This window comes from Thamnophis elegans, chromosome 4 (genome assembly GCF_009769535.1).
Source record: "Thamnophis elegans isolate rThaEle1 chromosome 4, rThaEle1.pri, whole genome shotgun sequence".
Taxonomy (NCBI): Eukaryota; Metazoa; Chordata; class Lepidosauria; order Squamata; family Colubridae; genus Thamnophis; species Thamnophis elegans.
Genome location: NC_045544.1, coordinates 97,648,620 through 97,672,385, shown reverse-complemented (window position 1 = coordinate 97,672,385; position 23,766 = coordinate 97,648,620). Strand labels below are relative to the sequence as shown.

General features: G+C 43.5%; 1 protein-coding gene across 1 annotated transcript in view; it reads right to left on the bottom strand.

The window, feature by feature from the left end:
• TTC7A (tetratricopeptide repeat domain 7A) overlaps positions 1 to 23,766 on the bottom strand; it is a 162,790-nt gene that overhangs the window by 49,625 nt on the left and 89,399 nt on the right. Inside the window, 2 exon segments of the mRNA XM_032215831.1 lie at positions 11,937 to 12,034; positions 16,170 to 16,286. Coding sequence (XP_032071722.1) covers positions 11,937 to 12,034; positions 16,170 to 16,286 — 215 coding nt within the window.

The following is a 23,766-nucleotide window of genomic DNA, read 5'->3' as shown; positions in this document are numbered from 1 at the left end:
CCACTCTCGAGAGACTCAGGGCGGCTCACAGATAAAAAGGAAGGGGGGAACATACAGAAATTAAAAAACAACATTAAAAATCCACAACATTCATAGCTTAGGATGGGGCTGGAAAGATCAACAGCCCCAGGCCTGCCGGAACAGCCAGGTCTTGGTCGCTTTGCGGAAGGCTGGAAGGGTAGTAAGGGTCCGGATCTCCATGGGAAGATCGTTCCATAGAGCCGGAGCAGCTACAGAGAAGGCCCTCCCCCGGGGAGTCGCCAGCCGACATTGACCGGCAGATGGAATCCGGAGAATGCCTAGTCTGTGGCATCTTATGGGTCTCTGGGAGGTAAATGGCAAGAGGCGGTCTCTCAAGTACCCAGGTCCAATACCATGAAGGGCTTTATAAGTGACGACTAGCACCTTGAAGCATGTCCGGAGACCAATAGGAAGCCAGTGCAGCTTGCGGAGGATAGGTGTAACGTGGGTGTACCTAGGTGTGCCCACTATCGCTCACTATGTGGGCCTCATTGCGGTAGATTGCAGGGGTGATACAAAAATTCAATTTTGTCGTTTTATACTATTTTACATATTTATCTTTAAATTATTCTATTACATCCTATAACTGTTGTATTTTACCCTACTCTCATTTTAAATTGTTTAGAATCTTATTGGTAATATGTGTTTGAACCTGTATGTTGATATGGCCTATAGGCTAATCAATCAATCAATCCATACATAAACATAGTCAAGCTTTTGAGGTTAACAATATAATTCAAATGATGGTATTTGGCTAATGAAAAAGTCTAAAGCATTTTCATTTTCTTATTCCTGGAAATCATTATTAGACTAGATGGTAGTGTGACTGTGTCTAAAGGCCATCTCCCAGGAAACTAGTAGACTTCCTTGTGCAGATGAGTGGCCATTGTAGTTGGCCTGCATTTCTCCTGCAGGGCATTGTTTATGCCCTTATGTACTTCAAAAACAACAATAAAGCAGCATTATTTTAAAAAAAAAATTCTGCTGTTAAGTGTACTCTGAATTATGTTTTTTTTTAATCTCCACAAACATTCCAATGCTGGCACCTGTTAAATTGAATTCTGAGGTTGCAGTGTGTTATACAGCATATATACATTAAACCCTAATTTTGCTATTGTAAAAGTTAGGAGTTTGTGACTTTATAATTTAAACTATAGTTCATGTGTCAGGAAGCAATCACACATTCTGCAGGTATGAATCAGTGGTGGGTTTCAAAATTTTTTGAACCTCTTCTGTAGGTGTGGCTTGCTTTGTGGGAGTGGCTTGCCAGCCATGTGACTGGGTGGGAGTGGCTTGCCAGCCATGTGACTGAGTGGGAGTGGCTTGGCAGTAATGTGACTAGGTGGGCGTGGCCAACTTGTAAAATGTGGTGAAACTTGCTTAACAACACTCTTGCTTAGCAACCAAAATGTTGGCTCAGAAACCCTGGCATTTGAAGCATGCAAGCCTTAAAGCTGTCATTTTACAAGACCCTTGCACCCCGAACCCTTTAGAAAAAAAATCCAGGGGTGTTCAAACTTGACAGCTTTAAGACTTTACGGTTTTGACAGGACTCTTTGAAGTGGGCGGGGCAATTGGTGAGCCAGCCAATCAGTGAGCAGTGGGCAGGGCAACCATGGTGCAGACGGGCAGGGGGATAGAGCTGGAACCAGTTCTAAACAGCATGGTAGATTTGTGGAACGTCTTCTATACAAGAGGTTACAACTGGCAGGAACCCACCCCTGGTATGAACAGCCCCAGATGCAATTTTTAGAATTTTAAAACTGCAAACATAAGAAAAGGAACTATGGCCAGAAGCTTAGAAAGTCCTTGCTAATGAGGATTGGACTGGAAAATGTGAGTAGTCTAGAGGGGTTGGGCTGGGTAGTACCACAATTTTGCACTGGTTTGGCTCCTTCCTTCAAAACTGGTCCCAATTAGTAGTAGTAGGAGTGACATGCCACAGGACTCAGTACTCTCTCCACTCCTTTTTAACATCTACATGAAGTCAGAGGTGGTATTCAGCAGGTTCTGACTAGTTCTGGAAAACTGGTAGCAGAAATTTTGAGTAGTTCGGAGAACTGGTAAATACCACCTCTGACTGGCCCCACCCTCATCTATTCTCTGCCTCCCGAGTCCCAGCTGATTGGGAGGAAATGGGGATTTTGCAGTAACCTTCCCCTGGAGTAGGGGAGGGAAAGACCGTTGGCTTACCTGAACGGTCGTTCTCGGGGCACTGCGAAGAGAGCCCAAATGCTGGGTTAACACAGCCTATCTGCCCTTGGACTGAGTGATGTTTTTCTTGACCACGCCTCCCTTTGCCTGCACATGCTCAATTCGAAAACGAAGGAACCGTCCTGTAATCAATTACAGTCAATACAGCCACATCGTTCAAAATACAAACACCCGGGTGGGTTTGGGCTCTCTTCGCAGTGCCCCGAGAACGACCGTTCAGGTAAGCCAACGGTCTTTCTCCAGTGCACTGCTCAGAGAGCCCAAATGCTGGGACATGCCCAAGCTATTGAGTCCCAGGGTGGGGAAGCGCCGAAGCCTCTGGCATTTCAGCCACTCTTTGTAATACTCTTCTGCCAAGTGAGGCTTCGGCTGAGGCAAAGGTGTCAATCTTATAGTTTCTAATAAAGGCCGTGGGGGAAGCCCAGGTGGCCGCTCTACAAATGTCTAGGATAGAGGCCTGGGTTGCCCAGGCTGCAGACGTTGCAGCGCTCCTGGTGGAGTGAGCGGTGATTCGTCTCGGAGCCGTCTTGCCCTGGTGCTCATATGCCAGTTTGATGCAAGCACGTAGCCAACGTCCCACAGTGTGAGAGGAGACCTTGCGGCCCAGGGACGCAGGGAGGAAGGAGACAAAGAAAGCCTCTGACCGGCGGTAGTCCTTTGTTCTCTTTACATACGTGCGCACGGCCCGTCTCACGTCCAGCTTGTGCCACTCACGCTCCTTAGGGTGAGAAGGATGGGGACAGAAGTTGGGCAAAATAAGTTCTTGAGTCCTGTGAAACAGGGAGTTAATTTTCGGAGCAAATGACGGATCAAGTCTCAATATTACTCTGTCCGGGTGAACTACGCACAAATCCTCCCTGACAGAGAGCGCAGCAAGCTCGGCTACCCTGCGAGCGGATGTAATGGCCACCAGGAAAGCGGTTTTGATGGTGAGGTAGCGCAGACTGGTCTTTTTCAAAGGCTCAAATGGGGCTTTGGTCAGGGCCTTAAGCACAAATGGAAGATCCCATGACGGATACCGGTGAACAGTTGGAGGGCTGATGTTCGCTGCTCCCTTGAGAAAGCTCTTGATCTGGGGAAGCTGACTCAGCGAGCGAGAGGAGCCCTTTGCCAGGATGGTAGACAACGCTGCAACCTGGCGTCTGAGGGTGCTGACTGCAAGGCCCTTATCCAGACCCTCTTGCAAAAGTCTAGGGTCTGGGGGATCGAGGCTGAGGAGGCCTCTATGTTCCTAGTCTTGCACCACCGTGAGAAGGCGGCCCAGGTGGCATCGTAGATTCTAGTCGTAGAGGGCTTCCTGGATGCTTGGATTGTTCGAATGACCTGGTCAGAGAATTTTTGCTTTCTCAGGAGCTCCCCTTCAAGTGCCAAACGGCTAGCTGCAGCCACTGGGGCTCCGGATGGGTGATGGCCCCCTGGCTGAGGGCAATCTTGTCCCGGGGGATTCTCCAAGGTCTTTGAACTGAGAGGCTGACCAGGTCTGCGTACCAGGGCCTTCTGGGCCAGAAGGGAGCCACCAGAATGAGGTCTGCCTTTTCGGTCAGGAGCTTGTTCACCACTTGAGGGATGAGCGGAAGTGGAGGGAAGGCATACAGAAGTCCCTGAGGCCACACTGACCTCAGAGCATTTGTTCCCTCCGCCTGGGGCGAGTGGTAGCGACTGAAGAAGCGTGGGAGCTGTGTGTTGTTGTGTGTGGCAAACAGGTCTACCTGTGGCTTGCCGAACCTCCTCACGATCTGCTGGAACAGGTCCGGGTGCAGGCGCCACTCCGAGTGGTCGATGCGTTGGCGGCTCAGCCAGTCTGCTTCCCGGTTGCTTACGCCGGAGATGTGATCTGCACTGAGAGAAGCCAGATGACGTTCCGCCCACCTGCCCAGCGCTTCTGCCTCGAGCATGAGGGCCTTTGATCGAGTGCCCCCTTGCCGGTTTATGTGCGCTTTTGTCGCCACATTGTCTGTCATCAACAGTACATGAGCCCCTCTTACTAGAGATGCGAACTTTCTCAGCGCTAGGCGAGCTGCCCTCAGTTCCAGCCAATTGATGCTGTGGGCGGCCTCCCTCTGAGTCCATCGGCCTTGGGCTAGTTGGCCCTGACAGTGGGCGCCCCACCCCAGGAGGCTGGCATCCGTGGTGACAACTAGTCTCTCTGGCTCCTTGAACAGGCAGCCCTTCCTGACTGCCTTGGACCTCCACCATGCCAGAGACCGGATCACCTTTCGTGGGAGCCGAACCCGCCTGAGTGAGTTGCTGTTCCTGGCCCTCTGCACTGGCAGCAGAAACCACTGCAGCTCCCTGGCGTGAAGGCGAGCCCAGGGAACCACCCCCAGGCACGAGATCATTATCCCTAGGAGCTGGGACAGCTGAATGATGGGTACCGACCTGGCAAGGCTGCAGTGCTTCACTCTGCGTCTCAGGTTCGACAGCCGGTCTGGCGAAAGAAATACCTGGCAGGAGGTGGAGTTGATGACCGCACCCAGGTGCTGTATACAGGTGGATGGTCGGAACTGGCTCTTCTCCATGTTGACAGAGAAGCCATGGTACTGCAGGGTCTGCACAGTTAGAGAAACTTGGTGGTGAGAGAGTGAATGATTATGTCGTCTAAATAACATTCCAGACGAACCGGATGGTTGCGGAGATGAGCCGCTAACACTGCCAGAATTTTGGTGAATGTTCTGGGCGCAGATGATAGCCCGAAGGGAAGAGCCCTGTACTGGAAATGCTTCCCTTCCGCGTAGAACCTCAGGAACCGCCTGTGGGCCACATGGATGGGGACATGCAGGTAGGCCTCTTTGAGATCTATTGATGTCAATAGGTCCCCCTCCCTCACACAGCCCAGGATGGAGTGGAGTGACTGCATCTTGAACCTCTTGTAATCCAGATGCTGATTTAGGCTCTTGAGGTCCAAGATGGCCCTCCACCCCCCTGAACTTTTGGGCACTAGGAAGAGGATCGAATAGAAGCCCCTCCCCTGCTGATCCCTGGGGACTGGCTCTATCTCCTCTATCTCTAGGAGATGGCAGATTTCTGCCCTCATGCGTTCCCTCTTTTCTGGGTTCCTGGGGGTAGGACAGCGGATAAACTTTTTTTGGGGAAAGGATAGGAAGTCCAGGAGAAGGCCCTTGCGAATGGTGTTGAGGACCCACTTGTCCGATGTTATCTCCTCCCACCTGTCGGCATACAGCCGTAGCCGACCCCCGATGGGGGGATCCCTGTGACCGTCACTTTCCCTTACGAAAGGGCCGGGATCCACCACTGTTGTTTCCTCCTCCTCGGAATGGTCTCCGAAAGGAAGACTGGGATTGGTTGGCACGAGCCCCGAAGGATCTGTCTTGGTGCCTATCCCCCCCTGCCTGAAAGGGCCTCTGATAGGAGGAAGGGTGAGAAGATTGCCCTGTTTCCTGGCTCCTGTAGGGTCTCTTACGAAAGGACCCCGCCCCTTTCCGGTCACCCCTTTTAAAGGTTGCCGGAAGGATCTTGCGTTTGTCCTTGGTTTCGGTGACAAACTTGTCCAGGGCCTCTCCAAACAGAAAGCCCCCTTTAAATGGGGCCGATGCCAGCTTCCATTTAGCCTTCATTTCGGCCTGCCAGTGCCTGAGCCATAGGAGGCGGCGGGAGGTGATATTGGAAGCTAGAGCTCTGGAAGAGAATTTTGCTGCTGTCAAGGTGGCATCCGCCGAATACTCGACAGCGGTAATAATCTTGGTTAGCTCATGGTGCCACGTAGATTTCCTGGGCGGGGGTCTGGACCTGAGTTGGCGCAGCCAGAATAGGGTGGCCCTAATAAAAAAGGAGGCAGAGGTGGATGCCTTGATGGCCCAGGCAGACGCCATGTGTGTTTTCTGACATGCCTTTTCTGACCTCTTATCTTCTGCCTTAAGTCCCTCTAGGAGCTCAGCTGGCAGGTTGGAATTGGAAGTCAGAGACACGACTGGGGCATCTACTTCTGGGAATTTGAGGATTTCCTCCATTTTATCTTCTACTGCATATAGAGTTCTATCCCCCCCACTGGGGTTGGTCAGGGTGCCTGGCTGTAGCCACTGGCGCTGTACCGCGTCCATAAATAGGTCTGGCACAGGAATAACCTCGGGAGTTTCTACTGTCTCTTTGAACAACCCATGCTTAAGATCCTTGGAAGAGGAAGCCTGAGAGGCCTCAGGCCTGGAAGTGGGGCCTAACTCTGTGGCCGTCATGGCTTTGTGCAAGATAGACTTGAATAATGACGGTTGAAACAGGCCAGAGAATTTTGGCTTGTCAGGGGTGGGGTTTTCGTCTTCGGAAAGGGCGAAAATCTCCCCTTCTTCCTGCTCAGAACTTGATAACCCAGAGTGAGAGGGGCTTGAAGATGGGGAGGAGGATACAGGCTCCTTAGAGGTGGAGGCCCTAGGTTTGCGTTTCTCCTTTGGGGCCTTGCCCTTGCGAGAGCCCTTGCGCTTAATGCCTTCAGCTATCCCTTGGGAGATGGCTAAGGCAATTACCTCCCTCATTTCATCCGAGAGAGCAGGACTTTTTCCCCTTTTTTTCTTTTGCTTACTGGGCCTGCGCTGGCTAGGCCTGCCTGAGCTGGATCCACCCTTCCCAAAGGGGGAATTCTGGACAGAATCTCGTTCCTCTCCGATGGAGGAGCTAGGGGAGTCGGGGTACCCCCAAGATGCTTCAGGAGATGGATCCCTGGATGCATAGTTATCCCCAGACAAGAATTCACTGTCCCCGGGGGATTGGGCCTCACGATCAGGGGAAGCTGACTCCCTGCTGCGACGGTCTGGGCTAGGTTCTGGCTGAAGGGGCCTTGAAACCTCCCTGGGATCCACTGTGGCTCTTGGAGAAGACCTTTCAAGTGAGCCTTTGTGCCCTTTGCCTTTATTTACAGAGGGATCCAGCTTGCAGCGCTTGCTGGAGGGCCCCACCTGATCCCCTAAGGCCTCCCTGCATTCCTCAGCCATTTCAGGTCCCCACGAGGCCTGGGAGATAGCTGGAGTTGGGATGGGCACGCGCTGGCCTTTGCAGTCCAAAAGCGCTGGCAGAATCTCCAGGAGGGAAGGGCCGCCTTGGGGTCGGATTTCCTTCCTCCCACCGCCCTCGGTTCCCCGAGACTTAGCTTATTTTCCGGAGGGAGAGACTAGCTGGCTTCCCAGACTAGCCCCCAGCCTCCCCGCGGCGTTCTGCAGTCGTTGAGGGCTCGCTGAGGCTCCGTTGGCTGGCTGGGCTCTTCTTGCTGCCTTGTTCCTAGCACGCTCTGAGCTCTGCCGCTCTGCCCAGTGAGTCGGAGCGATCCAAAATGGCGGGGGGTGCGCACGCAGCCGCTTCCCGCTCTTTCCAGACCTGAAGGTGTGCGAAGGCTCCAGCCGTCGCTGCTGTTGCCGGACAAAATGGAGCAGGCGAGGGAATCCTAGCAATCCGGCTCACCTGCTTTAGAGCCTTCTCAGAGCCTTGCTGGACTTTTCCTCCCCCTGGGACGCCCCTGTTCCAACAGGGAACTTGGTTTATCCCACTAATTGCTCCCTTGCTAGCCAGCCCCCGCTGTGCAAGCCTTTCCAACTCCCTGCAGTGCTTGCAATTAGCAACAGCAGGGAAAAGCCCGGCAGCCCTTCTCTTAAAGCGACGGGAGCCTCACTGGAGGCAAATAGACAGACCTGATGTAGAAGCGTGATTTCCTCTATCTGAGAATTTAAACGTGGTCCAAATTGGGAAACTTTTTCCAGCCTTTCTGCTCTTAGACTGGAGCTCTCCCAAAACAGCCCTAACTCGGGCGGACTGAGTTTTCGAATTGAGCATGTGCAGGCAAAGGGAGGCGTGGTCAAGAAAAACATCACTCAGTCCAAGGGCAGATAGGCTGTGTTAACCCAGCATTTGGGCTCTCTGAGCAGTGCACTGGAGAATGGAGATTTTACAGTATCCTTTCCCTGGCATACCCACCAAACCATGCCCACCATGCCATGTCACGCCCACCAAGCCACGGCCACAGAACTGGTAGTAACATTTTTTGGATGTTACTTCACTGCATGAAGTCATGGGACAAGATCATCTATCACTTTGAGTTAGGTATCTGCAATATGCTGATGATGCCCAACTTTTTTTTTACTTCTGGTGACCCAAATGATGCTGCTGTTGCCCTCTCTTGGTGCCTGGGGACTTGAAATGGGGGGGGGGGGGGACGGACAACAGGCTTCAATTGAACCCTGGCAAGACTGAATGATTTTGGGTGCATGGGGCTCAAGATTCAGGACTTTGTCACCTTTGACTCTGGATAGGGTGGGACTACTTCTGATAGATCTGGTCTGCAACTTGAGGTTTCTCCTGGACTCACAACTCCTGCCTGAAGAGCAGGTGGCAATCCCTGTTAGGAGAGCCTTTGCACAACTTTGGGTTGTGTGCCAGTTGCTAGCTTTTCTGGATCAGAAGTCCCTGCACTTAGCCATTCAGGCCCTAGTCATCTCATGGTTGGACTATTGTAATGCACTCTACATGGGGCCATTCTTGAAGAACATTCAAAAGCTATAGCTGGTACAGAGTGCAGCTGCATAAGTAGTTCTTGGGGTCCAAAGAAGGGCCCATGTAACATACTTCCCCATGAGCTGCATTGGCTGCCAATCTGCTTCCAGATGCATTTCAAAGTGTTGACAATCTCCTTCATAGCATAGGTCCAGTTGACTTGAGGGACCATCTCATCCCACTGGGATTGGCTCATCCCACTCGTGCCAGCAAAGAAGGCATGCTATGAGTCCCGTTGACCCGATTTATTCAAGTTAGGGGCCCCAGGAATAGGGCCTTTCTCTGCCACTGCATCTGTCCTCTGTAATACCTTGCCCCTTATGAGGTTGGCCTCAACCCTCCTGACATTCCGTTAGCCTAAAGACCTAAAGACCAATGGGGGAGCATCACAGTGGAAGTGGTTGATTGATTCAAGGTTGACTCAGCCTTCCATCCTTCCGAGGTGGGTGAAATGAGGACCCAGACTGTGGGGGCGATATGCTGACTCTGTAAACCGCTTAGAGAGGGCTGAAAGCCCTATGAAGCGGTATATAAGTCTAACTGCTATTGCTATTGATTAACAACAGATCCCACTTCTTCCCCAACCCTGCGCCCACTTCCCTCCCTCTCTTTATTTAATCTCTCTCTCTCTCCCCCTCCCTCCGTCTCTGTCTTTCATCTAACTATCATCTAATTATGATCTATCTATCATCTATCTATTACTATCTAGCTATCCATCCATCTAATCTTTTATGATTGTAAGCCACCCATAGTTACCCTGTAGTAAGATAGGCAGCCAATAAATTTTGTAAGTAAATAAATAAATACTGGTACATACATACATACATACATACATACATACATACATACATACATGCATACATACATACTTTGCAGGTTTTTAAGAACATAGATTGCATTACTCTGTACCACATTCGGAGAGGAATTTAACTTTTGTGAACTACCATTTCTTTTATTGTAGTTAGGTAGATTCTTAGACTACTCATTTCAACTACTGTCCAAACACTGATATGTTTTTGTCATGTGACAAGTAGCTACTGAAATCTAAGCCCACTAAGTATCCCCTGAAGCTCAAATTCTTGTTTACACAGTCTTCCTACTAAGAAAAAAAGGGAAAGTTATTCTATCCAACATGAAATAAGCTGAAACATGATTTCATCATCATCAGATAGTGGTAAGTCATCCGTTACATGAGGAATATTGGTTTAATATTGGACAAATTGTAGTCTTATGCCTGCAATCGTGGAGAAATATCCCAAAAAACAAAAAAGGAGCCCAGAGGATCTAGGGAATGCCAAGATCTTTGTGTTCACCAGTCTCTCCCTAGGCTTCCCGATTGCTGCAAAGCACATTTCGCATGGTCTGGATAAGAAGAGCCTAATCATATCTCAGTACAACTATACTCAGGGCAACATAAAAGCACACTTCATGAATGCACATAAATTCCCCTCCGGCTTATTGCAGAATTTATGACCCTAAGCTTTCAGTAGCTAGCTCATTTCTATGAAACACATCAAGGCTTGGCTTTTTTCCTATCTTCCAACTGGCTTCTCCTGTCATCTTAGTTTGTTGTAAACAGATCAAATTGAAAACCATTTGATCAAAAGGCAAGCTGTCGATCTGAAATCAAATATACTTCAAATATAACATTCAGTGCTGTAACTGTACCAAGAATCATAAGCTCAGTTGGCATTTGCTTGAATTTATAGATTTCAATCCTGACTTTGCAACTCTTATACTCTTACTGTGTAACATTACCTTAATTGTGCAATAATAATCTCAGTTACTGGAGAGATGGAGCCACCAGGAAAAATTAAGAATGCAAAGGCAAAACAAAATTGCATCCTGCTTCTTAAGAATAAAGCCCATCAGTCTTGCCTCTGCCTTCTAGGAAAGAGCAGTCTTTCTCCTGTAGGCTCCAGACTCCTGAAGATGGCCTTGAGAAGGAAAAATTAAGAGTTCTTTATGGTAATGAATATCCGGACCCTAGAAAAAAAATCCTTGCAATATTTTTCTCCATTTTTAATCATTGTAAGGAATAATGAAAGATCAAGGAGAGTCAATCTGAACCTCAAAGTTTTCTACCATTGCATTGGAACTTGGAAACCCTGAGATTAATTGCAGAAGCCAAAATATACATAATTTCCTTGCTTCCCTGCACATCACTCTACACTCTTTATTCCCACTAACCTCTTTACTGAAGTTGTGTCAAATTCACAAACAGCAACAATCAGTTGAAATTAAAGTACTACTTTTGAGTTGAGGTTGACCTTTCAGATCTTCACTAAACTGATGTCAGCTCTCTTTGCAAACAGCTATATCTCTGAGCATGTGCACACTTTTTTTTGCATAATTTCTTGATCAGAGGGCCACCAAAAATAAGATTTTATTCAACAGTTTATTTACGAACTGTTGTTTGGTCCACATGAATATGGGGTTTGAATTTATGGATGCGATTATCACGTCTTGAAGGTAAGCTTCAAGGTTGATTATGTAGAGAAAATCTGTCTGACACACTTCTGTAATTTAATTGCACATTCCTGCGATGTCTGCAAGTCAGCCAGCCATTTTAACTGGTTCAGCATTTATGAGACATTATAAAATAGACAGATGTGGCCTTTAATAATACTGAATTGCAATTTCTTTACTCCTGGGTGACATGGGTGAAAAAGACAATATTCCATAAATCCATGGTGTAGCTACACTTTTATTTCAACAATGTTCCTGGGAACATTGTTGAGAACGCAGAAAGAATTCTGATAGATTAGATTTTCCTAATCCAGAATTAAGTCTAGTACAGTCAAACAGATGCCTACAAAAATCTCACACTCAGGAAATGAGTATTTATTAAGTGACTCCACGGCATGTTGCCTATGACAATAGAAACAGTATAGAGCCATCGTATGCAACTGATACAACACACAGCACATATAGTGGCTGATGGTTATGAGATCCATAATTCAATATACTGTGTCAAATTGCTGATCATTGATCTAACATTGATCTATTTTCAGATGACGATTCTATCCACAAAAGTGTTGCTATCACGAGTAGGTTAACATAATAAAATCTTGAAATAAATGTATTCCTTATAATATATTAGTAGGGAAGAAGATATTTGTACGGAAGAATGCACTGCATTAAAAAAAACAAATTCTATTTATTGTTCAGACTGGATTTAGGCCATCCGTTAATCTCTTTGTTTCTCTTACCAGAATCGTTATCATGGGCATCAGGTAGAGTAAGATACACATTATTATTCTTTTTGGCTGGTAATGTCTCAGTCAAACTGTTTGCTTTTTCTGAATCACTGGAAAAGAACAACAACAGGATAAACGTGTTAATTATCACTTACCTAAAGGCAGGGTATATACTAGAGCCAGAATGCCATAGTAGACCAGGGCTTGGACTAAAACGTGGGAAGGTTCTAGCCAACGTTCAACCCAGTGATGGGTTCCAAATTTTTTTACTACCGGTTCTGTGGTTGTAGCTTAGTGGGCGTGGTGTGGCTTGGTGGGTGTGGCAGGGAAAGGATACTGCAAAATCCCCATTCCTTCCTCACTCCAGGGGAAGAATACTGCAAAATCCCCATTCCTTCTCCACCCCACCAAGCTGCTTTCCAGCTCCCTTCTCCTGTGCAGGGCAGCAAAAGAAGACCCAGCCGAAGAGCTGGGACTCAGGAGGCAGTGAATAGATTGGGGGCGGGGTCAGCCAGAGGTTGTATTTGCCAGTTCTCCGAACTACTCAAAATTTCCGCTACCTGTTGTCCAGAACCCGTCAAAACCGGCTGAATACCACCTCTGGTTCAACTGCGAAGATTCAGTGGGTGATTTGGGACCAATTATTTTATCTCAGTCCCACCTACCATACAGAGTTGTTGTGGGAAAACAAAGGAAGGGGAAATGCTTCTGCAGAAAGATGGGAGAAATTTAAACAACAGTAATAATCAGTCCTAGAAAATGAGCATCTATCAACCTTGAAGGCTGAAATGTGGGTGCACATGACATAGTTGTGGTCAAATTGCTCAGGCAGCAGGACTTCTGGCAAAAAGACAGATGTTTGTTGTGTCACAAGCCATGCTGTGTGAAAATTTTGATAAAGCAAACTGCCAAGGCAGGATGATGATGATGTCAAGTGGTGATCAATGCACTTGGATTAATTTGACATGTTTTAGCAAACTGTGGCTTCTGCTGCTGAAAATCCGATGGTTTGCTTCTTTCCTACCTGTGAAGTAGGGAAAGTGTGATCTCTTCCTAGTGTTCTTCTCCATCGTAATGAGGAAAGCTGACTGAAGTCAAAATTATACTAGTCATCACTGGCTCAGTGGCTTATAACTAACTATGGGTTGTGTGTGGTCTGTGGCACAGAATGTTTTTATTAGATGTTATCATTTTTCTTTGTACATGGTATTCCAATCCCTGTCAGCTGCCCTGAGTTTCCTGGTGAGTGGGTACCCTGATCATTCTCATGCACCAAATTGATCCATTCATGATGCAGAATAGAGAATGGGTCACCTGATGTCCTACTTTCCATCTCTATTGTGCTGCTCTTATGTACATAAAAGAATTAAGGCTGGAAAAACCAAATACTATTTTCTCTGTATAGTTCCTGCTAATTACCCACAGTATTGTTTCCTATGTCTCTGACAAGTTGTATCCTTTTGCTATAAGGATATACATAATGTAATTTGTGGTTATTAAATCCCCTGTGCTTTTTATCTCTTGCCTTTCATTCATTTTTTTTCTCTCTCCCGCTCCCTCCCTCTTCTCTCTGCCTTTTGTCTGCCTTTTGTCCCCTGTTGCCATCTAATCATGTTTATATTTGCTGATGTTTAATAAATAAACATCAAGTTACATTTTGATAACTGAACTAAGCAGTGTGTCTTCTTGCTCTAATCTGGATATAAGCACCCATTGCAAGTGGGCTGGGTGGCAACTAAACTGGAAATTACATGCAGTATTTTTCCACCAGCTAAGTAGTGCTGCATACAGCCTTTTAGAGCAGCAAAAAGAGCAGCCATTCCTGGAATGGAAATGCACTTTCTGCTCAGAAATTAAGGTTGTTTATATAACTAAAGGGGAAAAAAACCCGGGATACGGCTTCTGCTATTAATAAATAAAATTCTAGGAAATATTTTAAGTATTAAGTTGGTATGTTTGCACAGATACGCAATGTTTATTTATTGAATCTGTATCCTTTTTTTAAAAAAATCAAAGGGCTTGGGACAGCATTCACTTCTTTTCTTCCCACTCTTACCCATTTTTTCCAACAGCAATTTTTCTAACAGTCACTCAGTGAAGGTAAGAGAAACAATAACTCTGATATTAATCGTAGTCATTTTAGTAAGATTTTTAAACACATTCATACAAACATACCATAATGCAACATCATAACTGAGAATGTTCTTTTTTAATTAAACAAAAAAAAGTCAAGCAAGACTTTAAAAAGCATCACATTAACAGGTATGGCAGGTTGGACCCACAAACTCTGTAATGCTTTGTGTATTTCCACTGAAAACAATTGGCCTAACTTAATATGAGTGACATTGATTTCAATAGTCCAGCCTTAAATATACCTAAATCTGAATCCCATTAAAGGATTTTAATATTAGTTTCTAGAAAGAGAAGGGAGAAAGGCCAATTACAATATATTTCCCATTGAAGTGTAGCTAGAAATATCTGAGCGTATTTGAATCATTCTTAAATATATGTGTTTGTGTGTGTATAGTGGCAGGAAGAGATACTGCTTAAGATCATCTGAAACAAGGTCATTTAGGGTTTTAATATCAAAATTGAGCCTCCAAATTAAATAGTTTTTAATTACATTAACACTGTTATTATGATATATATGACAATGTTAGCTCAAGCTTGTGTGTCAGTAGCATTCAACACAAATAAAGTTTGATTTCATTACTGTAATCCAGTTTGTTAACCTGCCCCATCTGTCTTCTTTCAAAAAAAAAATCCCTATTAACCCAAGCATATGTAAGATAACCATGATTCTGGAACCAGATGGTCTATTAGATTGCCTGTATTTTGCTTTTCTGTTCTTTTAGAATTAAACTGAATTTAGTTTTGGTAGTCATTTTTAAGCATGGCTGGTTTATTGGGATGGTTTGACTTAAAGATTATTGTTATCACTTTTTGTGAACCACTCTGGGTACAGAAATAAAATCAATCCATTAATACTACCAAATGAATAATGAATTGGATTTCAAGCCCCATAATCCACCCTCAAGAGCTCTCACAACCCACATAGGGAAACACAGCATGAGTGAATGCTGATATGCAATATACAGTATTCCATTTTTATTCACTGCTACTCAAGATCAGTAAATAATCAATTAAGAATGTCATTATTGCATGGTATTAAATAGGAACCCTTGTCTCCAAGTAGATGTATTGTACTTTATCATTCTTTGACATGAGCAGGGAACATCAATGAAAGAGAACAAGCAAGCAAGCTCAGTTAGTATACCAGTTGGTGGCATTTTGCCAGGAAAAAAAAATGTTGACGATGTCTTGTGGGGTTGTGTAAGTGTCCTGACATCTCTGTCTAGCTGCAGCCCAGCCAGGGGTAAAAGAGAAGGAATTTCTTCCCTCCACCCCTCTCCCTCCCTGATTGCAAGGATCTGATTCTGCTCTCCATAGAATATGATCTGTCCATTTGCTTTGATCTGCAATCCTGCAAAGTTATAATGAATTCTAAATGGCAACCTGCATTAAAATTTCAGGTTTATCTCTGGAATGGAGCAGCATTGGAAAGTCAGTCCTGTCTTGGCTCTGAAAGGCAGAGGGAAGGAGGGATGATCCCTGGGATCCTGCTATTCTCCAAACAAGGCTTGATAACCATGATGGTTATTTCCCAAGGTCTGGCTCTTAGAGACTAAGCTGGTTATATGATATTGCCTTCCTTTTCATTTACAAGTGTTATAAAGTGGCATATCTTTCAATGCTTGCTTGTGGATGCTTAATGGTTTCTACAAATTTCAGGTCTCTTACTCAGATACCTATATTTAGATCTAGGCAGGAATCCTAGACCTACTAAAATGCTTGTAAATCCACTCCAGGATTTACAAGTATGTAAGCGGGTGCAGTACAGACATACAATCTTCTTTTTCTTCTCATTCCAAGTATAGTAAATGGAATTATGGATTTAAATTGCATGAAAGCAGATTCTGATTAATCATTATTTAAAAAGCAGCTGGACAGTAGAATACATTATCCAGACAGGGGGCAGACATCCTTTCTTGGATGTGTTCCAATGGAAGCTGGACAATAAGGATGCTTTAATTTGGATTCCTTCATGCAATAGAGTATTGCACTTGATGGCCCAAATGGCCTCTTCCACCTCTATTCAATAACAAGAGCAACATACATACAGACAACTCTTTCTGCATTTCTGGGTTTAAGTAAAATCCAGTTTCAATGTAAAGAAAAGCCTACCTTTGCTGCGAAACATTATACAACATCTGCCACTGATGCAACATATGTCTACAGGTCACTAAAGCCTCTTCTGGTCCTTTATGTATTAATTCCAGTTTTATTTTTGTGAAGAGTAAACTGCAATAAAAATATACACACATATAAATAGCAAATAATATTTAGCTGTAAAGATAAATACATGATAAAAATGATTTCCATTCGTAGAGCGATGATGTCTACTGTTTGACATCCAAAATTAAGCTATTTTCAAATAATATAAAAACACTATGCTTAGCTGATAACTGCTGCCAGCATTACAGCCGAAATGGAGCCTTTAAAAAGACACCAGGATGGATGGGAGAACTCTAATTATTGCAGAAATTTTTAAAAATAAAAAAATCCTAACAGTTCACCAAAAATAAATGTAAATTTTATTCAAATAATTCAAAAAAATCAAATTTGAGGAGAAAACCAGACAGATTGGCAAAAACAAGTAACTGAGAAAAAGTGGGGGAAAAATTCCCATCCATGGATATAGATGGGTTAAATGTATGGAATTAATATTATAAAACTTATTACTAATTTGCAGATGGATTCCTTGGGCTTCATTTTTAGTACCATATTAATATTAAAATAGTGTTCTTATATATTATAGTATGTTCATACAATAACAGGAAAAACTGAAAAACAAACTTTATAATAGAAATGAAGTTAAAAAACAATCAGGCTGGAAAACATTCTTCAATCCCCAAATCTAAAAATGTTGATAACCTAGATTTTTTTAAAAAAACAATTTTTAGTTAAAAGAAGATTTTACAAAGATTTAAAAAACGATAGAAACCTATGGTGAATACTATAGAAAAGATTCTAAAGGGTAGAAGTGAAGAATTACAAAAAAGTAGGAAAAAAGTAACAACTTTAACTTGGATTTCTAAAGGCATACATTTGTACATACAGTATTTAACATTGTTGTGAAAAATGGAAAAAGACACACTACATTCATAGCTTTTAAACCAATCCTGCCTAAATCTTTATTCAAAGAAAACTTCATTAAGTGAACATTACAGTGAAGAAATTATAATATTGATAATGGACAGAATAATCCTAAAGAGATTATTTCCACTATATTATATTAATGCCACATGTTTTAAGGGGAGAAGCTTGCAGGGGAATTACTTCAGCTCCTTAATTATTTCAGTTGACCTTTTCATTGGTTTTCTTAGCTCTACAATGCCTTTTCAAGGTGTCAGCATGACTTTTCTTGCACTTTTAGGATCCGAGCAAATCAGCTAACCTTAATATTGCTCATCATCCAAAACTACCACTGGGGATCAGATTGAACAAACACATAAAAAGCCTATTCACAATGTTCCCCTACAATGGTGTCAGATGTACCAGTATATTTATTTATTAAATTTCTATGCTCCCTTCTCATGAATACAACAACTCTGGGTGGTTGTTTTACTTCACTTATAATTGTCCTTTCAAAAGATGTATGTAAATTAGCACAGATATATTTTATGCAAAGCTTTCTCCTTTTGTTGGCAATGTATAATTAGTGGTCCAGCTGGTGAATGAAACCCAGGAGCACATGCTCATGAGTTAGGCTTAGTAGCTCCCATACCCACCCACTTCTTGGTCTAGCACAATGCAGCTTCAGCAGAAAACTTAACAAGAATTTTATGGAAAGGAGAATTATGGTTGTGTGAATGTCAAATAAGGTCCTGAACTGAACTTTATTCTATCTGCTGAAATACAGAGCTTGCTGCAAGATATATGGCAAGAAGTAGAATTTAATCCTCAGAGCCATTAAGAAAAATTCCAGCAGAGCTATGTTTAAAATTCAAAGCCTTCTATCAAATTCCATTTGGTTACATGAAGGATTACCTCTTTATACCCATATCCTTGAATAGCAACATTCGTTGACAGAACTAAAATTGTCATTCAATAAAAGGTGAGTTGAATATATAAGATGAAACTTTCATTGGAAACCAATCCTTCCCACTAAGAAGGGTCTTAGGTTTAATGTCAGAATGTCCTTTAAAGGATAAAGTAAATGAAAGCCCAAAAGAAGAAAATGCATCTTTGTTTTGAAATATTCATTTTAATATTCAATTGCACCAAAGATGTTCCTGAAAACAATCAAATCATGCATGTGATCTCAATGTTTTTATAGGAATCCCAGCATATTTACTCTGTAACATTTTTTATTTTAAATGCCTTGCTGGGAAGCACTCAAATGTTCCAATGTGGTTGAGGACATATATTTGGGCATGTAGGAAGTTAAAACCCACCCCTCTCCTGGAAAAATGAAATATCCTAGGAAATGTTGAAAAGGCAGAATATTATATTCCCCTGGATAAGAAATGGAGAAACATGTTTTAGTCAGGAAACAGACTCACTCTTAATAGCCCACACTTTTGTCAATGAGCCATTAAAGCCTGAGCTAGTCTACTCTACACAACAAAGGTGGGATTAATCTTCTACAAAAACTCACCACAAGGTACCTGGGGAAATTACATCAGCCAGCAAGGCAACCAAACTTGGACTTAAAGCACAGCCTAAAGAATTGCTCCTGCATGGCCCCATGGGAATCTGACAACCAATCAGAATACAAGAGCAAGATCAAAGGCCAGAGAGGGCATAAAACCAGGGACTTTCAAGATCTCACTCTCATTTCTTCTTCACCCAACATCTGGAAGCATGTGACCCCCTCTTCTGTTCAGGAACTCAAGTCATGTGATCCTGTCCACGATTAAACCACCTTTCCAAGCAGCCTCCATGTTTCCAGTGTTTTCCCCCCCACTTGGAACTGAACCTAGAAGGGCATTTCTTCCAATAGGCATTTAGCAGTTTAAAAGTTTCCTCTGACTCAAGGGAGTGGTACTCATCTCTGAGACGTTTCTATCATCATGTAAGCAGTATGAAAATATGGGACACAGTAACCTTCCTGCTAAAGCAGTACCTATTTGTCTACTCATGTTTGCATGCTTTTGAACTGCTAGGTTGGCATGAGCTGAGACAAATAACAGGAGCTCACTCCGTTATGCAGCGCTCAGATCTCGAACCCATGCTGCAGGCTTTCCAGATTTGCAAGCTCAGCATCTTAACTGCTAAGTGACCGCATTACCCCCTTAGTAGTCATCATCACCTTCACCATTACTACACTTTTCAGATTTCACAAATGCATTAATGTCCAGCACAAATTGTGCACATCCATTAAACATGAACATAGAGTTCTTGCTCCTGAGTGAAATTCTCCCACTTCTTATTAAAGCTGTGCCACAAACACTTGAAAAGCAGCATCTTTCACAGAATTTCAGTGCTCAGAGGTTCAAGGATTCCTATTCACATCCCCCATTATTCAGTGGAATAGTTGGCTGCTGGAAAATAAAGGACGGTATTCTTTTTCCTATTGGCTGCATGAGGGCAGCCATAATTAGGCCTGTTGAGAGGATTACGGGAAGGGTAGGGATGTGAGAGAGGGAGAAGAATCTCTGGAATATATGTATATTTAAATGTGATGCAGCTATGCCAAAATGGAAGCACTTGCACATGTTTGCCCACCCATCTCCAAGTCCCACAATCCATGCGGCTCTTGGGACAAAAAAGTACCCATCTCTTGCTCAATGTGAAAATATAAACGTAAAGCCTCCCTCAAGATAAACGTGACTCCTGTAGCTCCTGGTAGTTTCCTTAGTAAGAATACAAAGCAGTTAGTGTTGCTTTCTTTCAGGATAGGCTTCCTAATCTAGCATCTAGCCCTGGGATTCCTCAGTTTCCCATTCAAGTACCAACCAAGTCCAATCCTGCTTAGCTTTTTAAAGACCAGTCAAGTTTAGCTCTATGCTGCCACCTGCTGTACCAGAACAATAAAGGGTGCAATTGCTTAAACAATTCTAAAGCTGATTCATGGGCCAGTTATTCTCTTTTTCTACACAGTTTATCTTGCAAAGTTCTTATGAAGATAAATAGAGATAAAACAAGATAGCACAAAAAGATATGCTCATCCCATTTCGCCACCGTTCTCCAGGATGCTGGATGAATAATTCAGGGTGCACTGCAGGAGACTTCAATATTATTTTCTTAAGTACAAGCAGGCAAACAGTATAACTGAGAATTAATGTTTTAAAGTCTGTATACAAAGAATAGATTATTTGTCATAGCCACCCAAAGTGTTTCACCATGTTTGTCTTGTGTAAACAATCAAATACTTTTTTTTCTTATCTGACATTATGCCACCAATGGAAACTTCTGAGCAAAGTTTTTTAGTCCACTGACATGAGTCATCATGGTCAGATCAATTTCCTCATGACCTCTTAAGTGAGCCTTATGCCTAAAATCCAGAGGTGGAGGCTGGAGTTTGGAGCATTGTATAAGATAGTAGCAGATATGAACGTTGTACCTTCTCTGCAGTTTCAATGGATAGATTATGTTGAGTAATTTGGTGGGAAATGATAGCTATTATTTTGCTACAGCAGGTTTCAGAGGATCTGGATTCGACTCTTAGTCAGTGGTCATATCCAGGTCACTTGACATGCAACATTTGTGCCACTTCTAGATCAGCTCTGCATTTACACAGTCACATAGTGCATTGCCTTTGGGCAGCAAAGTCATGGAGCTGTGTTCTCCACGATATAGAAGGAATTCACACCAGCACCGTTCTGCAGCAGAAATACCGGAGCTTGGAAGCAGCCAGTTTCCAAGTGAGAATTCTTGCCTTGCCCTGCCTCCAAGCTCTTTGGTTTCCCATATCCCCACTGGAATTTATGTCCTTTAGCACTTACTGTGCTGGGTTTCTAAAAGGCCCATCTTAGAGTGATTCCCCCCCCTTTTTAAATTGGGCTAAGTTAGGACAATGAAAAAGAACAGCTTCCTGGTTGGTTGCTGACCAGATCGTTAACATAGTATCCTTTCTATTAGATGCATATCCTGTTGTGTAAGGATTTATTTTGGTGAATACGAAAACCACCATAGAGCTGCAGTGTATTCTGGCCTTGCTCCAAAATACTCAACATTTGTAAATATGGATTAATGCAGGGGTGGGCAGCTGGGGGTTTGCAGGGGTTTGGGAGAACCTCTAGCTAAGATTCTGTGCAGTTCGCAGAACCACCAAATCCCACCAAATCCCTGGCTGACCTTTCCCACCCCACCCTTCCCCTCCCAGGAGTCCCCACGTGGCCTATTTTGGATGCAGGTAAGTGCAGGGCGAGGCAGAGGCTTGGGGAGGGGGGAAAACGGGCCAACTAGAAGTTTGGGAAGGCCAGAAACGAGCCCATTTCTGGCCTCCAGAGGGCCTCCGGAGCCTGGGGAGGCCATTTTCACTCTCCCGGAGACTCGAGGAAAGCCTCCAGAACCCAGGGATGGCAAAAACACTCCCCCCCATGGTGCAGGAGGCTGACTAGGCCACGCCTACTATGGCCACGCCCACCCAGCAACCGGGCAGAGAACCCCTTGCTAAAATTGTTGAAGCCCACCCCTGATTAAGATGAAGGTCTACTCTTTTACATCAAAAGTCATAGTTGAAGTGGTAGTGCTATGCAAATGTTTTGTTTCAAATACGAAGCTTGTAGTTATATAGATTTTATTTCCATCATACAACCTCCCCTTGTTTAATATTTCACCTGTTTTGGCACATTCAGGGATTGCAGCCAGAGAAAGAGAAAAGCCTCCATTAAAGGAGGATAGTTGTAGCTCAGAGTTGAAATGAGAGGTCCTTGGTGTTCTTTGAGCTTTTTGGTTTTCTGTAGAAGTTTCATTATGCATACTAGGCAATATCATCAGTGCTAGTCAGTGCTATCACTGGTAATGTTACCTAAGGAAACATCTTTAAGAAAACAGCCAAGCTCAGAGAGAAACAGCTGTATATGTGGAAATTTCTCATTTCTGTTAAATTATTAAAGATACAAGAGATCTGATTTATGGTATACAGCATAGAATCACCTTGCTAAAATCCCCTTTTAAATACATTTTCAGCAAGCAAAACTAAAAGGCACTGCATTGTTCTTTCAACCTATTCAAAATAATATTGACTGTTAGCCTTGACAGAAGTTTCTTTGAGGGAAAGTTGGCTTCAAAGGGTGGAGCTGAAACTGACTTTCTGCTTAATTAGGAATTTTTGGAAGTTCTACACAGCCTTTCAGTTTTCTTTAAATGTATATACTAGACACAAAGTAACATTTATAAGCCTGATTTTTTACACCTTGTTTATGAAAGCAACCCTAACTTTTAATGCCCCACAAAACACTCCTTTACTTCATATATATCCTGACGAAGTGAACAAGGAGAACCTTGTGGGCACTCAACATTATCACTCAGAGGGAGACTGCAGAATGGGGCTCCTTTTCCATTCCTCCTGGATTACAAAGGCAACTTGCCAGATGCCCGAATGGAAATCTGGATCTAGTCTTCAAAGGTCAATGAGACAACACCTTCTGAAGGGAGGAAACCCAGTGAATTTACATTATGAATCATTCATACTTTAACATTTTGGTTTTCCATTCAAGTGGGATTTATAACAAAATGCTGAGCGTATTCTCAAAAATCTTCCTGCTCCCAATTCCACTTAGCCATTTACTCCAAATAGACCTCTTTTTTCTCTTTCTAGTAGGTTCAGTGCAGTGGTGGGATTCAGCCAGTTCGCACCTATTCGGGAGAACCAGTTCTTAACTTTCTAAGAGGTTCAGCGAACCGGTTGTTGGAAGAAATCTTCTTTGGGTTTTTTTCTGCTTTACAGGGCTAATCCTGTAAGGAAGGCAGGAAGGAAACATTCTGGTGTTGTTTCTAGCCTCATCTTTATTGCCCTGCTTAGAGAAACTGCCTCTCTGGTTAATCCTTATTACATTGTAATAGCTAAGGCAAAGTGCCCATCAACCTGAGTAATGCTGAGTTGGCCATGCCCACACGGTCACATGACCCACCTGGTCATTAGGACAGAGAACCGGTTGTTAAATTATTTGAATCCCACCACTGGTTCAGTGTTGGAAATACTAAAAAAAAGTGGTATCTGGAAAAGAGTACAGAAAGTTGAGCATTATCCCATGTAGTTATCTATTATAAGCAATCTACACAGCCAATTCATAAATTGTATTTTCTAAGGGGACAGGCCTTTTTGGTAATGTCTCCACTTTTTGAGAGTGTGCTCCAGAAGTATTTTGATCCATGATATGCCTTCCTTAAATGTTAAAATATTAAATATTAAACATATTTTTGTTTAAAAATGGCATTTTCTTAGTAAGGTTTAATTGCTTCTAATTCTGATTTCCTTGTTTTAGTGCTAGGGCGCTAAGTCAGATAGTGATGTTTAATAGATAATTTATAAGTTTATAAATGTTTAAAAATTCAAAATATTCTGGGTAATATTTTCTTTACATTTCTTTATTCTTTTCATTTCTTTATTAGACTTATTTGCCACCCATCTTGCCTCGAGGCAACTCTGAGCAGCTTACAAACATTAACATTAATTTTTCTAATCAGGATCATTTTATATTCAGATCTCTCTCTCTCTCTCTCTCTCTCTCTTTCTCTCCATATCTTTAAAAACTTCTCCTTTAAAAATTCATGTAATCTAAGCAGGCAGGTCTTTCCCACAAGGTAGTTTTGTTGATTATTCTTTTGT